At 43.7% G+C, this 15,350-nt stretch overlaps 1 protein-coding gene across 1 annotated transcript in view; it reads left to right on the top strand.

The window, feature by feature from the left end:
- Window positions 1–848, top strand: part of LRRC49 (leucine rich repeat containing 49) — a 138,060-nt gene extending 137,212 nt beyond the window's left edge. The window contains 1 exon segment of the mRNA XM_030578382.1: window positions 32–848. Within this exon segment, the coding sequence (XP_030434242.1) occupies window positions 32–235 (204 nt within the window). The 3' untranslated portion in view covers window positions 236–848.
- The last annotated feature ends 14,502 nt before the right edge of the window (window positions 849–15,350 follow it).

Raw genomic sequence — 15,350 nt, 5'->3', positions numbered from 1 at the left:
TTATGTCATCTATAATGGTTCTCCCATCCAGGAAATCAAGGAGAGAGAGAAATTTTGCCAGACATACATACAAGACTTAGTGAAAGAAGCTGCTGACATCAATATGAAAAATGAGTCGTTGCAGAAGCTGTGGCCTCAGATGTTCATTGAGCTTGTCAGGGATGCGGTGATAGAAATACGTAATAAAAATTCCTACATGAAACTCTGCCTACAGCAGATCACTGATCAAAAATAGCAATGTTGATTCCTGCTGACTTGCAAGCTGTTGGTCAGTATTGTATGTTATGTTTCACAAAGACATAACAAAAGAATATAAAATTACCATCACTGTAGTACGCTTTTTAAAGGATGACTTTAAATTCAGTGAGCTCTGTTTTTACAGCTAATGTTTCTCTCTCTAGTTTTCAAAACAAAAGTTTTCTTTTATACAAGTTTTCTTGTATACAGTTCTAGCACTGCATCCTTAGCTAAAGTAATGACATAGAAATAACTTGACAGCTGTGCCATGGTTTACTAAGTCGTTTGCTTTTTGTTGTTGCTGATGCTACTGCTATAGTGCTAAAGCATTGGTTTAAAGGAAGACGTTCACACTCTGATGTTTGCCTTATGGTTTTTACTGCACGCTTTTGAGTTGTTTCCTTTTTGACTATTTGCTGCTGTGATGTAAAAATATTCACAGTTCAGAATATTTTTTTTTTATGAGCGGAAGCTAATAACTTATTATGTTTACACTCCCTGAGCCTAATCATTTAAGACTTAATATTATTTAATATAATGGATTGTAAAACTGCATGTTGTCAGTTCAGTATTGTTATAAAAGGAGTACATTTTACTGAAATAAAACTGACGATCCTCAACTAAACATACTGTGATGCCAGTTTTAATTCCAGATATTTTTCATTATTTTTCTATTATATGTGTATAAATGTGAACTATAATATGTAAAATACCAAAGTAAAATAAGGGGGCTTTGATGAATTTTATCATTGTTCTGTTAGGATACGTACAAAATATTTATATAATTTATTCTGCCTTCTGGCTAGTAAATGATGAATTTCCAGCTCACCCCACATTCTTTGAAACATAAGAACATGGAAACAATATATTAAATTCCATCTTGAAACATGATGTTTCCTTTTAAGTGCTTAGGGATGAATTTTTAAAGATATTTATATGCCTAAAGATGCAGATAGGCACAATCCCATTAAGTGCCTATGTGCTTAGTCACTTTTGAAAATCCTATTGGGTGTCTGCGTGTTTAGGTACCTAAATAAACAATGTACTGTAGATAGTTATCTTCTCAGCGGAGGTACAGTATAGCACCTCATTTGCTGGTACTGTTTTCACAGCACTGGCCCTGGCTTTTGAGCAGTTAAAAATGGCCAGACTTAAGAGTGACCAGATGTCCCGATAAAATTGGGACTGTCTCAATATTTAACCCTTTGTCCCGCATCCCGATCAATGTATGATCAGGATGCCATTTGTCCCGATATTCAGGTAAGGAGGCAAGTGAGAGGGAGGCACTGACCCTGTGGGTGCTCCAGCCCTGGAGCACCCACAGGGAAAAATTGCAACCAAAGTCCCCCCTCCTCGCCTCCTTTTCCCCTCTTTCTCCAGCACGCTGCGTTCTCGCTCCTTCCTCCCACCTAACAGCTGTTTAGCAGCTCTTAGCACTTTCCAGGAGGGAGGAGGAGGAGCAGGTATGTGGCACACTCAGGGGAGGAGGCAGAAAAGAGGCAGGGCAGGGGCAGGGACTTGGGGGAAGGGGCTGGAATGGAGGCGGGGCAAGGGCGGTGCAGGGGTGTGAAGAGGCGGTGGGTGGACAAGCACCCACCTGGCAGAGGAGAAGTAGGCGTCGTAGGAATGAGTGGTGGGTGGGAGGGTGAAGAGATGAGCGACAGGCGAGTGAGCGGTGGGTGGGGGACTGAGGAGGGATGCACCAAGCCAGCGGTAGCCGGAGGATGAGGAAGGGTACGGTGGGGCGGGGGCGAGCAGGGAGGGGGTGGGACCTACGGCAGAGTGGCAGCGGAACCTGGGAGAAGTGGGGGTGGACTGAGGGTGGGGCTGATGGCACCCCAATGTGCCCTGATATTTTAGTGTGGTGATCTTGTCACCCTAGCCAGACTCCTTGTGGGAGAGAAATGAGTAAACTCAGACTGAGGGATGTTCTTTTTTAGAGTTTAATTTTCAGTAGGACAAATCCTGTCTCCAGTGCCAAGCCCAGATAGTTTATGGTATGAGAGAAGGAAAGTCTCTACTCCCCCGCCCCCAGTTCTACACTCCACAACTGTGTAGCCCCTCTGGTTGTACCCTGTTTGGGGGGGGGGTCCTTGGAGTAGGAGATCCACCTATCCTAACCCCTCCAGGAGTGCAGAGAGACCCCCTATGCAAGCTCCCAGGCTCCTAGCCATACCCAACCTCCACAGAGCAAAACTGCACTGCTTCCACTATGCCCAGGGCTCTCCATGGCTGCTGAGGAAGGGAAGCCTTTTCCTCTTTACACATACAAATCCTGTTACTTCTAAGAACAAAAAGAGTTTTTTAAAAAATGGTTAAAAGCAGTAGAAAAGTTTATACGCACTGTAAGGGTCCAATGTGGGGGCTCAGCCCTCTAGGGCACGGCTGGGAGCCAGGCTGCCTCGCTCCACGAGTTGGGTGGGCTGTTGCCTTAGCCTGGGGAAACAGGAAACAGGAGCTAAGTCCCTCAGGCCGGGGCTGAGCAAACAAACAGGATAGAAGCCCAGGCCCTTGGGCAGGGCGGGGCAACAAGCAGTTCAGGGCTCAGTCCTTTAGGCAGAGCTGAGCAGCAGTTTGGTCAGTACAAGTCTACAAAGCCCTGGCTCAGGGTGGGGCAACAAACTCAGGTACAGGGCTCAGGCCCTTCAGCAGGCTGAGCAAGCAGTTCTAGGCTTTGGCCTCCTCAGGCCCAGGGAGAGGGGGAGTCTGCCACTCAGATGTTGGGTGGCAGGGGGGACGCAGGCCCTCCCACTCCACTGCGTCCCAGCCCGGGGCCCTCACAGCAGCAGGCAGTCCGCTGCTGTGTTAGTGGGGATCCTGGCCGCAACACACTGACATTGGTTCGGGGTCCCCTGGAGCCAGACTAGGGCCACTTCCAATCTCCCCCCTGTTGGTACCTGTATATCATCTGCGTCTTCCGCAACGTCCCACACCATGGGCTCCTCAGGATCCTGAGCGTTGGGTAAGTGGGGCTGGTCCTCAGGATACTGGACGCAGGGTGTTCAGGCAGCTCCTCAGGGTACCGGGCGAGGGGAAGGCCCAGCCGGTCCTCCTCAGGGTAGCGAGCACGGGGCCGGCTCGGCCGGTCCTCCTCAGGGTAGCGAGCACGGGGCCGGCTCGGCCGGTCCTCCTCAGGATAGCGAGCACGGGGCCGGCTCGGCCGGTCCTCCTCAGGGTAGCGAGCACGGGGCCGGCTCGGCCGGTCCTCCTCAGGGTAGCGAGCACGGGGCCGGCTCGGCCGGTCCTCCTCAGGGTAGCGAGCACGGGGCCGGCTCGGCCGGTCCTCCTCAGGGTAGCGAGCACGGGGCCGGCTCGGCCGGTCCTCCTCAGGGTAGCGAGCACGGGGCCGGCTCGGCCGGTCCTCCTCAGGGTAGCGAGCACGGGGCCGGCTCGGCCGGTCCTCCTCAGGGTAGCGAGCACGGGGCCGGCTCGGCCGGTCCTCCTCAGGGTAGCGAGCACGGGGCCGGCTCGGCCGGTCCTCCTCAGGGTAGCGAGCACGGGGCCGGCTCGGCCGGTCCTCCTCAGGGTAGCGAGCACGGGGCCGGCTCGGCCGGTCCTCCTCAGGGTAGCGAGCACGGGGCCGGCTCGGCCGGTCCTCCTCAGGGTAGCGGGCACGGGGCTGGCTCGGCCGGTCCTCCTCAGGGTAGCGGGCACGGGGCAGGCTCGGCCCAGTAGGAGCTAGGGCGCCAGCGTCTGCCCTTTCTGGCGGCCAGCAGTCAACTGAGCGCTGGGGCCAGGCCTTTATACTTCCTGTCCCGCCCCTTGACTTCCGGGGGGCGGGAACTGGCGGCGGTGGCTCTACCCACTTCAGCGTCTGTTTTGGCTCGGCCCTCTCAGGCACGGCTGGGAGCCAGGCCGCCTCGCTACACACACAGAGAAATGCAGCCTCTCTTTTACGGCTCAGTCCGGTGTTTTGACCTGCAGCCAGCTAGTAATTTCTCAAGCAAAGCTGCGGCTTCTCCCCTGCCACTGCTTCAAACTGTTTAACCGCTCCCTAAGGAGACAAAAAATGTTTGTTAAGGAAATGTGCCTGGCTTATCACCTAGAGTCACCATTGCCCGCCAACTGCATTATTTATGTATTTTTTCAATAGATTAAAAATGCATCCTTCACTGCTTCTCAAGGCATAGAGACTTTAAAAAACAGTTCACAAAAGAAAAGTCTAATGTCTTCCTCCCAAAAAATAAACCATCAGTCAAAAGCCTGCAGAGATGTGTGGTGCATGCTGCCCTAGAAGTCAGCGGATGGGAGCTCTGATGAGAAAGACAAATTCCAGAGTACAAGGACATCTCCTGACAACACCCTGCCAGCTGCTTCCAGACATTTAAAGGTAGGGACTATCAGTTCGAGTGCTCCAACTGACTTGAACGGTTAGGGCTCATCTACGTGAGAAAGTTGCACCAGTTGAACCCAGGTGTGATTTAGCCAATGTAAAAGCCTGCATGGACACTCTTATTTTGATTAAACTGGGATTATTTCCTTTTACTTAAGTCTACTAAAAATCTGCTAAACTGAGAGAAAATACTCTTAAACCAAAATAAGAATGGCCACTTGGGGGATTGCACTGGTTTACTAAATCAGCTTGTATTTTTTCCTTGCATATAGATAAGGCCTCAGCTGTCAGAGCACCTGTAGAGACTCAAAATATAGGATCTTCAATCAATACCAGTGCCTTGAAATATAGCTGAAAGTGACTAGAGGGAGACAATGTAGTCAGGGCTGATGCTAGCTCTTTGGGCTAGCATTAACAGGAATATTTTTGTCCCGCTCACAACACATAATTAAAAGTGAATAGGGGTCCCCTTTGAGCTGCTCGAGGTCCTAAGCAATTGCTTAGCCTGCTTATGCCTAGCACTGGCTCTGAATGTAGCCATGGGAGCATTGGTGTAGTACACTCTCCTCACCAACCCAGCTAAGCAATTCAGGTGCTACATTCTGCATCAACTGTTGCCTCTGAGTGGTCTGAAATAGCCCCATGTCGAGAGCACATTACAATGAGGCAATCTGAGGGTGACAGAGGCCTGGGTGACTGAGCACTTCCTTAACTTGCCAGCATAATCGCTGACTTCCCTGCTTCAGAAAAGGTCTTCCTGTTTTATGTGTGTTTTTCTGCTCTTTAATTCATGCTCTAGTTCACTGCTATTAAGTATAATACGTTTGTTCCTCAACTGGAAAACTATGATGCCTGGGAGCTTACCCTTTATATTAAATCCCGGCAGAATTTAATAGAGATTAAATCAGTTGGGTCCTATAGAAATTTTAAGTCTATATAAACTACTCCAGTCAATAGAATTTAATAGAGAATGATCTCTTTTCAATGGGCTTTTTGAACCATCCAATTAAATTTATAGCAGAGATATTACATATGAAATCATTAGGATGATCCAAAAATCCCAATAAGAAAGTTACTTTTCTATTAAATCCTGTAGTACTTTTCCATAAGGGAGAAGTCCATTCCCTACAAAATCATAACAAAAGTGTAGTTCACTGTAGAAATGCGGTCTGGGTATTGAACTTATCTGAAAAATGTGCATTTACAAAACGTTTTGGGTACATCAGTTCCTGTTGCAGCATGTCCATTTTGGGGGTGAAGGGGAAACTTCTCAATTCTGCTTCTACATAGGGGACAAAAACATCACCAGCTATGTGAAGGTGCAGAGCTCTTCCTGTGGTGTAGCCAGAGCAGGTAGGTTCTGTTTGCTCCCATTCAGCAGCAATAAGAGGTTGAAAACTCTTTAGAAAAAAAATTTGTAGGGCTGGAAGGAGACACCTTGGTTCCAGAGGAAGCCAGGGTACTAATAATATTAAGCCCTTAAGAAGTATGGTCCTACTTCAGTACTTTGTGGTGTGAGTTAAGGACCCTGATAAAGCTGAATGAAGTGACCCAGAAGATACAAGGGTGGGCTGTAGAACCTCCTTTCTTGAGCGTGCTGTGTTCACTATGAGGTGTGAATGCTGCAGGTCCACATTGCCCAAATTCTCCTCTTCAGTGACAGCTGTCATGGTAGGATTATTAGTTGGCTAAATAATAGTAGCTAATCAGTTTATAATGAAAAACATTACCATTGTATAACTGTTATTAATACGTTCAGTCACTTTCTCCCCTCCCCCCTAAATTTACACATGCTGTTTAGGAAACAACTGGGTTTGGACATTAGTGTGGTTTTAAAAATAAGAGAGCTTATAATTTTATCAGCAATATATTCAAAATTTTATTTAGACTGGATTATATGGTGTTAATATACACATTGAAATGACTTGATTCCATTCAGACAGAAATGTGTGATAGGTTACTGCAGCCATTGTGCTAATCACTAGAGGCCTGAGTTGCTGAGCACCCACAACTCCATTTGAAATCAGCATGAACAGCAGGGGCTCATCATTTGTGAAACTCAGGCACCTCTTTGTTTAACTCTTTCTAACATTCCATATGTAAACTCAGGTCCAGCTGGACCCGAGCTAACTTCATATGCAATATTGAAGGCCATGTGCCATCTTGAGAAAATACATTGATTTTCATTTCTGGAAAAGCAGTTTTTTCAGCATGAAAAGCCTAATATGTAATAGGCAAAAGAGCCTTGCTATTTGAAGTGATGCATACATACATAGATCTCCAGGCCAGAAGGGACCACACTGCATACCACAGGCCGTAGAATACAAACCAATAATTTCTGCAGTGGAAGAAAATTCTTCTTCTCAAGTAAGTGAACATTATTGAGCCTGATAACTAGTGGGTATAATTTGGGAAGATGTCGCTGCTCAACGTAAAGACTCCAAGTGGTGATGAATCTACCACTTGATTATGTCCAAAACTGTCTTGTTTGAGGATGGCTTAACTGAGACCTTTGTTTGCATGTTTCAATCACAATTCTGTTGCCTATGTCAATCTGAAATACTTCTAAAGGTGGAAGAGGTACAGTATGATCTTGACCTCTAAACCTTCTGAAAACCCACTTTGTCTTGGGTTATTTATGAAGCTTTTGCTTGATATGTTTTCTGAGACAAGAGATTTCCTTTGAGGACAAGGACAGATATGGCAATTTTTTGCTTTTACTCCATGTGTTAATTAGACGGTTATCTGAATTCATTTCAAATATTTTATTTTTGCTGGACTGATTCATTGTTTATTATGCATAGCTCTTCTTGCTGAGGATCAAGGTTTCAGTTGCAGAGCAATATTTTCTACACTCCTTTTGATATGGGATCTTAAGAAAGAACAGAGCTGGGGTACACTCATATATCTGGTCTGTACAGAACAAAAGGAGTGGTGATTCATCTGATAGGAACCACAAGACAATCCTGCCAGTTATGTGGAGAAAAGCGCTAGGAAGAGGTTTTATTTATGTGCAATAAAGTAAGTAAAGCTACTTTGCTTTCCAGGACAAAGGATTTAGATTTGTATCTTGAAAGAGATCAACTCTTTGTTCTCCATCCTGTTAGTCTCTGATATAATTCAGAAGTATCTTGGCTCACAGCTATGAGTGATTCCATTTTCATCACATTAATTATAACAAAAAGCCCTCAAGACCTTAAAACATTAGATTTCTATAGAAGGAGCTATACTGACGCTGTTGTACAGAAAACATCCAGACATAAATATTAAATGCATTCTACAAGAGAATTAGCTAACAATTACTTTGATATTCATTGTTTTCAGCAATGTATTTTTCATCAGTCAAATTGGTAGGTTATGTTGCTTCTTTCTGCTATACTTATGTGCTTGCGTAGTTGAACTACCAGTTCTTAAAGAAAATAAAACTAATTATTTGCTATTTGAAATTGTTCACTAAACTATTTGTGTGAAGAATTTGGTTTGAGAGCAGCTCAGTGGGAGTATTCGACACTGGAGTGGTTGCAGTTACTTTTGACTGAGTGAGCCATCCTGTGTCTTGGAACACAGTTTCCAGTGTAAATGTTTTTCTCTCTAGATGATATTTTTTGACAAAAGCCACATGTTTGTCTATTTCTTCTTCTTTTTTCTCTGAATTTAAATAATTATAGATTTAAAGAAAAATGTTGGCTATTTATATTTGTGTTTTTATAATATAATAACAATGGTTATATCTGATTCCTTGATGTTAATTCTTCCCCTTTTCTTCTTGGAGTGTGCAAGCTTTGGTGAATTGTTATACACACAGAACAAGAGAAAACTGGAGGCTGAGGGGAAAGAATACAATGGCTGTGACTGTTTATTATTGGGCAATCAGTGATTTGAACTAAGAAGTGAGTCTAAGCTGGTTATTCTACAAACTGAGGAGTGGGGAGGAAGGTATATGTTACAGCTTACTTCTGTGTAACTAGTACCCACTTGCAAATCACCTCTGAGTTTGGCTTTCTGAGCACAAGTCTAAGGAAGTTGAAGTGATGTCCCCTCCTGTCTCTCTCTCCTCCTTCCCCTACATCCTCAGGAAGATGTGTGGGGGGTTGGGTCAAAATAGAAGTATGGCGGGAAGAGCAGATAACCAGTTCGTGAAAGAAGGTGCAGGTAAAGAAAACCCCACACAGCTCCTTCTTCCAGTTCTCTGGCATGTAACTTACACTAGCTTCAACTTCCTTACTCTTACTTACCAATATATAACTTATACCACCTCATACATCACTCTGTATTTGGCCCAGCATTGTAAATGTGCTACAGCAGCCATGGGAAAACATCAGAATGTTATGTTACCACTTATGTTCTGAGTTGCCATATTTGCTGTGTATGTCTAGAGAGAGAGGTAGATGGACACCACACCTGGGAAGTACTGGTTCAGAAAGCCCTAGTAAACAGAGTGAGAGGTTTAAAAAGGAGGAAAGCATTTTTCTTCTCAGTTGGTGGTAACAGATAGACCTATTTCTTTGTCTCTTTGTCCAGCTTGTCCTCGTCTGTCCCTCCACGAATGCAAGTCATTCTGTTTTGTAGTGAGCATGTTCTTTCCATTTCTGTCCAAAGAGTTTTGTCATGGGATCAGCCCAGCGCATTTTCGGTCTGTCAAGTGGTCACTTGTGGTGTCTGGGGATCCGGTCACTGATGTGGGTTGTCCACCTATTGTCTTGTCTGCAGACTACATGACCCATAGACATATTGCAAGCTAGAATATCTTCAGCTAGTGAAGATTTTCTCTGTGCAGAGATGCAGAAAACAGCTCAGGCTAGGACACCTTAGTCAACGGTTACATTGAAAGCAATGTACCCAAGGAGTGCCATTATACAAGATAGCTTGACTTCACCTGGTGACTGCATTGACTCAAGGCCACCCAATGCACAAGTATGCTCTACAATTTGTTTGCAAAAATAAAATTAATTGGCTTTGAGTGTGTTTTGACATTGATTGGCTAAGGTACTGTACAAAAGAAGAATATAATCAAGAGAGTGGAACCAAATGAATCTCTGGTGCTACTACATTTTGGTTAATAGAGTTGCACCAGAGCTTAATCTTGCCTAGTTTGCTTATCCTTTGGTTCATACTGACCTCCTTGGCCTCCTTCTAATAATAGTGAGGAAAAAGTAGTTTTGTGTGATGAGAGAGAACATCTGACAGATGTTAGTCATGTTACTTAATCCACTAATAGAAGACGCTCAGATACTACAGTGATGAGAAAGGTATAAGAATCTATACCCTGGTATATAGAGTATACTCAGTATATCGATATGTAATTACAGATGCATTTTACTGAAGCTTAGTAAATTGTCACGTCTATAAATGTGAGAACTTTTTAGTTTCAGACAAATTATTCCCTTCAGTTTAGTATCCTCGATGTGAAATGCTGGGACATTAGTCATACTTCATTTTACACGACTCACATGTGGGGCTTCATATGAACACTGAACAGATCATAAACAAACTCATTCTCTTTCTGGAATGCTAGATGTGGATAACATAAACAGCAGTAACCTTTTCAAAGCTGTGAGAACTATACCTTTACTAGGATCAGGATAACAAAAACCTTTCTGTATGTAGTACTGTGCCTTTAACACTTAAGGACAAGGGAGGATAGCCCAGATTCACATATGGTTTCCATCTATTTATAATATACCATTGGACAAGTGATTGTAAAAGTTAATTCAAAATACATTCTCAAAGTGGTGAGGAAATTGTGCCTGTGAATGTTATGTTTGCATTACTTATATACATTCACATAGTCTAGACTTCTTATTTGGGTGTGCAAGTGACTTTATGGTATTAACATAATTTACACTCAGTGAAACAAACCATGGCAGCATATAGAGAAGCTCTGACTTGCCAATAATGAATCATTGTGGCTTTGTTAACTAGCTGCCACATCAAGTTAAAAGATTCAGAAGTGTGCTCCATAGCTAACATGTGTGCTCTCCCTGCATTCATGCAGCAGGCGTTGAACCACAGCGTATAGATGGGAAGTCCGCCACACCAATACATCTGTTAGTCTATAAGGTTCCACAGGACTCTTTGCTGCTTTTACAGATCCAGACTAACACGGTTACCCCTCTGATACTATACCAATCTCGAGTTTCCTGTGTTTCCTAATGGAGTCATAAAAGGATTTAAAACATGATGGGAACAAAAGAGGACTAAACATAACCTTCCCCCCCCTACTAATTCAACACACATCAGCAAGATATAATAAATATCATGCAACTGTCATAGTTAATGTAAAATACATATTTTAGGACTGTCAGGTCACCAAGGAGGAAGAAGCTACTGTGTAGATCTACGCTATGAAGTCCCTACAGAGATGCATCAGAATCCAGGCACTAACAATTCTGTAATAGTGGTGACATTAATCATTATAATCAAAGGTGAATTTCCACTGTTTTGTATAATCTGGAAGACAGGAGTTGGCTTGCCTCTTTGGAGAAAAGGGGGAATGGAGAAAGGATCTCCAGCTGCCTCATGGGTTGACTACTGAACACAATATTTATAAAAGCAATTGTATTCTCTGTGTGATCCTTTGGAAACTATGGACCCTGTAAACACATGGCAAATCTCATAAGTGCCAATTTAAGGAGGTGAGCATGAAAACCTCTCTTGACAGAATGGCAACCCCTTGGCAGGCATGTATATGTAAAAAATTTACTTGTGCAGACACAATGCTATAATACTGCCACCACTATTGGATTTATGGAAAGAGCAGCGAAAACTAGAACAACAAGACCATAAGATAGTGATTGTGAAGGATGACTTGCTTTGTGGAGATTTTATTTCTTCCCTTTGCTTTCAGTGTTCACCTTTTTCATATTGTCACATTGACCTACCATAGCTATATACAGAACATTCCATAGCCAGGGCATGGCTACTGTTTTTAAGAGTAGAACAGGGGTGGCCCACCTGCTCCTGAGACAGAGCCAGAATTTACCTATGTACATTGCCAAAGCGCCACAGTAATAATCAGCAGCCCCCCATCAGCTCCTCACACCCCTACCTGCCAGCAGCCCTGTGGATCAGCACCTACCCCGCCTTCCCCATGCCTCAGAGGCTCTGAGGAGAAGGGGAGGAGCGAGGGCATGGCAGGTTCAGGGAAGGGGGCAGAAAGGAGTAGGGGACTTGAGGGAAGGGCTGGAGAGGGGGCAGGGCCTGTGGCAGAGCCAGGGGTTGAGCAGCACTCTGGCACATTGGAAAGTTGGCACCTGTCGCTCCAGCCCTGGAGTCGGTGCCTATACAAGGAGCCACATATTAACTTCTGAAGAGCTGCATGTGGCTCCAGAGCCACAGGTTGGCCCCCCATAGTAGAATGTTAACTCTCTTGTCTGGAACTTGTAGTTCTAGCGCATTTAAGAGCTAAGCAATAAATGCAAAAGTTTGTTTTTATTCAGTTTCCCAGCTGAAACCAGAGACAGAATCTGTCATTACTGATGTGGACAGTTCTGTTTGTCTGGGCCAGTGGTACCTTTATATGTGAGTTGTTTAGATTTTAGCAGTGCAAATACAGGCACTGCTAAGATCCACCAATTCAGTGTGGCCCTGTCCTAGCAAAGCATTTAAGCACTTGCTTAACTTCTAGCACAAGTGAGTATTCCTATTGGCTCCAAATGCTTTCCTGGCTTGGGACCTATTACAGTTACTGTATGTTCACTTTGGGCCTTATCCAAAAGCCCGTAAGTCAATAGGAGTGTTTCCATTAATATTAGTGATCTTTGGATCAGGGCCTTTTTGATTTTAAAGCCTGTTTAATGGAGTTTTTAACCAATATGAAATGCTCTCGAAGATGGAGCTTGGCAGAATCTCAGTTATATTTGGTTTATTCAGAAATGGTTTACTTACAGTGGACATTTATAGTTATCCAAAAAAGTCTATTATTTATAGTTTATTAATGTAAATTATGACAATTCCTGCCCTGAGAAACGTAGAGTCTATAAAAAAGACTTTTCCCATGAAATGGTGCTGTATCTTTGATAATTAAATACAAAGTAGAGCGCTCTAGAAGAAAACAGTTTATCAAAACAACAGCACATGTAAATATCACAGAGCACTCATGTAGCTCATCTGGGAGAAACTATTGCAGCTTAACCTGAAAATATGTGGAACATAAGGGTTATTTACATTTCAAAATAAAATGGTAACAAGGAATATCAGTGATAGCCACTGAAAACTTCAATGCTGATTTTTATGATTGCAAAGTGAGTAGTATAATTATATCTTGATTCCATTGTAGGTCATGTTGGGATGCCCTGAGTATTAAAGGAGCTACTATATGGTGTATAAACTCTGGTTCTATTCTATTTGTTTGTAGACTGAAATTGTAGTAACTAAAACAAGTATTGTAACCCCAAGGAAAACTTCCATAACTCAGCTGTTGAAATGGTTTGCCACCATCTGTTTCCATTTGTTAGGTTATTTTATGGTTGTCAATTAATTCCTAGGCAAACAGAATATCATAAGGTTTAAATGCAAGTTCACAGGCCAATACAGATTTTAGAAAACAGTTTGTGTTGATTTGAATCCCTCACTGGGATTCAGCATCACAAAGCAACCCCTAAAACAAACAAGGCAGCTGCTATGGGGGGAAGTCGTGGTCCTTTTAAAGGCAACTGAGGAATCGGGGGCAAAATCAGTACTTGGTCCTGCTACTGAAGGCAGCGTGCTGGACTCGATGACTTTTCAGGGTCCCTTCCAGTTCTATGAGATACATATATCTCCATATATTGTTTGTTTATTTATTCATTTATTTATTTATTTATTTAGTAGCTTTCTTCTGTCTCCTTCTTATGTAAGTCACTTCAGTTTCACCCTTTGTACTAGTCAGTTCCAACACAACTAGTCCGACTTACAATCTGAATGTGCGTGAAATTTTCAGAGGAGCCAGCAAACCCTGGGACCATACACTGCCATGCTTTGTTATGCAGTGATTCCCGACTATGTGCTACTGGCCTGTATAATACCTATGGAGATGTCCCTGGAGGATTTCCGCTCCATCCCCATACAAGTTAACAGACTTTTCCAGTAGCTGTACTGGCCGCGAATGCCAGGGCAAATTGATCATTAAACAAGCTTGCTTTTAAACCATGTGTAATATTTACAAAGGTACACTCTCCAGAGGTCCCTTCTCCGCCTTCAGGGTCTAGGAGCCCGCCTTGGGTGGGTTCAGGGGTTACTGGCTCCAGGTCCAGGTTGAAAAACATATCTTGGCTGTTGTGGAAACCGGTTTCTCTGCTTCCTTGCTGTGAGCTGTCTTCAATCTCTTCATCATCATCTACCCTGTCCCCAAAACCCGCTTCCCTGTTGCATGATTCTCCACTGGCGGAGTCAAAGCACAGGGTTGGGATAGTGGTGGCTGCACCCCCTAGAATGGCATGCAGCTCATCATAGAAGCGGCATGTTCAGGGCTCTGATCCAGAGCGACCGTTTGCCTCTCTGGTTTTTATGTAGGCTTACCTTAGTTCCTTAATTTTCAAGCGGCGCTGATGTGCGTCCCTGTTATGGCCTCTGCCCTTCGTGCTCTTTGAGACTTTTTCTAATATTTTGGCACTTCGTTTACTGGAACGGAGTTCAGCTAGCATGGATTCATCTCCCCATATGGTGAGCAGATCCTGTACCTCCCGTTCGGTCCATGCTGGAGCTCTTTTGCGGTCCTGGGATGCCATCATGGTCACCTCTGCTGATGAGATCTGCACTCACCTGAACCTTGCCACGCTGGCCAAACAGGAAATGAGATTGAAAAGTTCGCGGGCCTTTTCCTGTCTACCTGGCCAGTGTATCTGAGTTGAGAGTGCTGTCCAGAGCGATCACAATGGAGCACTCTGGGATAGCTCCCGGAGGCCAATACTGTTGAATTGCATCCATGCTACCCCAAATTCGACCTGGCAAGGCCAATCTCAGCACTAATCCCCTCGCTGGAGGTGGAGTAAAGAAATCGATTTAAAGAGTCCTTTAAGTCGAAAAAAAGGGCTTTGTCGTGTAGATGGATCCAGGCTTAAATTGAGGTAACGCTGCTAAATTTGACCTAAAATCATAGTGTAGACCAAGCCTAAGACTTTCATCTGTAACAGTCACAGGTGAAGTTGAGCCTGGCTCTTTTGTACTAGTCTGAATTGGATTCTAGATAGGATTTGTATTTCTGTCCTTTTATGATTCACCTGAATCTGGAGGGATGTGGGGAACTCCCAATAAATCAAATGCAATGAAATAAACCAATTTATTTTTGTGTGCTTATGCTAGAATGTGCTAAGTACCTGACATTGCATTAAAACTCTTGTTGATTTAGAGTAGAAATCTCTCACTTTCTCATCTTACAAATTTTTAGTTTTCTGTTTTGGTCCTTTTTTCCTTCAAAATTCAATTAGTCAGATGATCCTTATTCAGAAACATTTGGATACCTGAAATGGGGATGCCAAGTCCTGGTGTTTTAATCTCATGGTATATTAATTTTTATGGCAATTTATTATACTGGTAAAATCTTGTAAAGCTTTAAGTAGGTTAGTGGAAAATTGAGTTCAGCAGCTCAATTAAAAATGATTTCAGCAGAACCCTGGATACATTTCTTTTTTTTAACCTATTTTTGGGCAAAGCTTTCCTACAGACTTGTTTCCATAATCTTTCATGGACAGTTCTGTGATATACTCAAGGCCAGGTCTTTCCTGTCATGGATTTTTCTGAAGGGACTCTATGTAATTTAATCTTCTAGAAATAAACAGCATTGCCACCATCCACTAACCTT

Source organism: Gopherus evgoodei, chromosome 10, assembly GCF_007399415.2.
Source record: "Gopherus evgoodei ecotype Sinaloan lineage chromosome 10, rGopEvg1_v1.p, whole genome shotgun sequence".
NCBI lineage: Eukaryota > Metazoa > Chordata > Testudines > Testudinidae > Gopherus > Gopherus evgoodei.
This window is presented reverse-complemented; position numbering and strand designations above follow the sequence as displayed.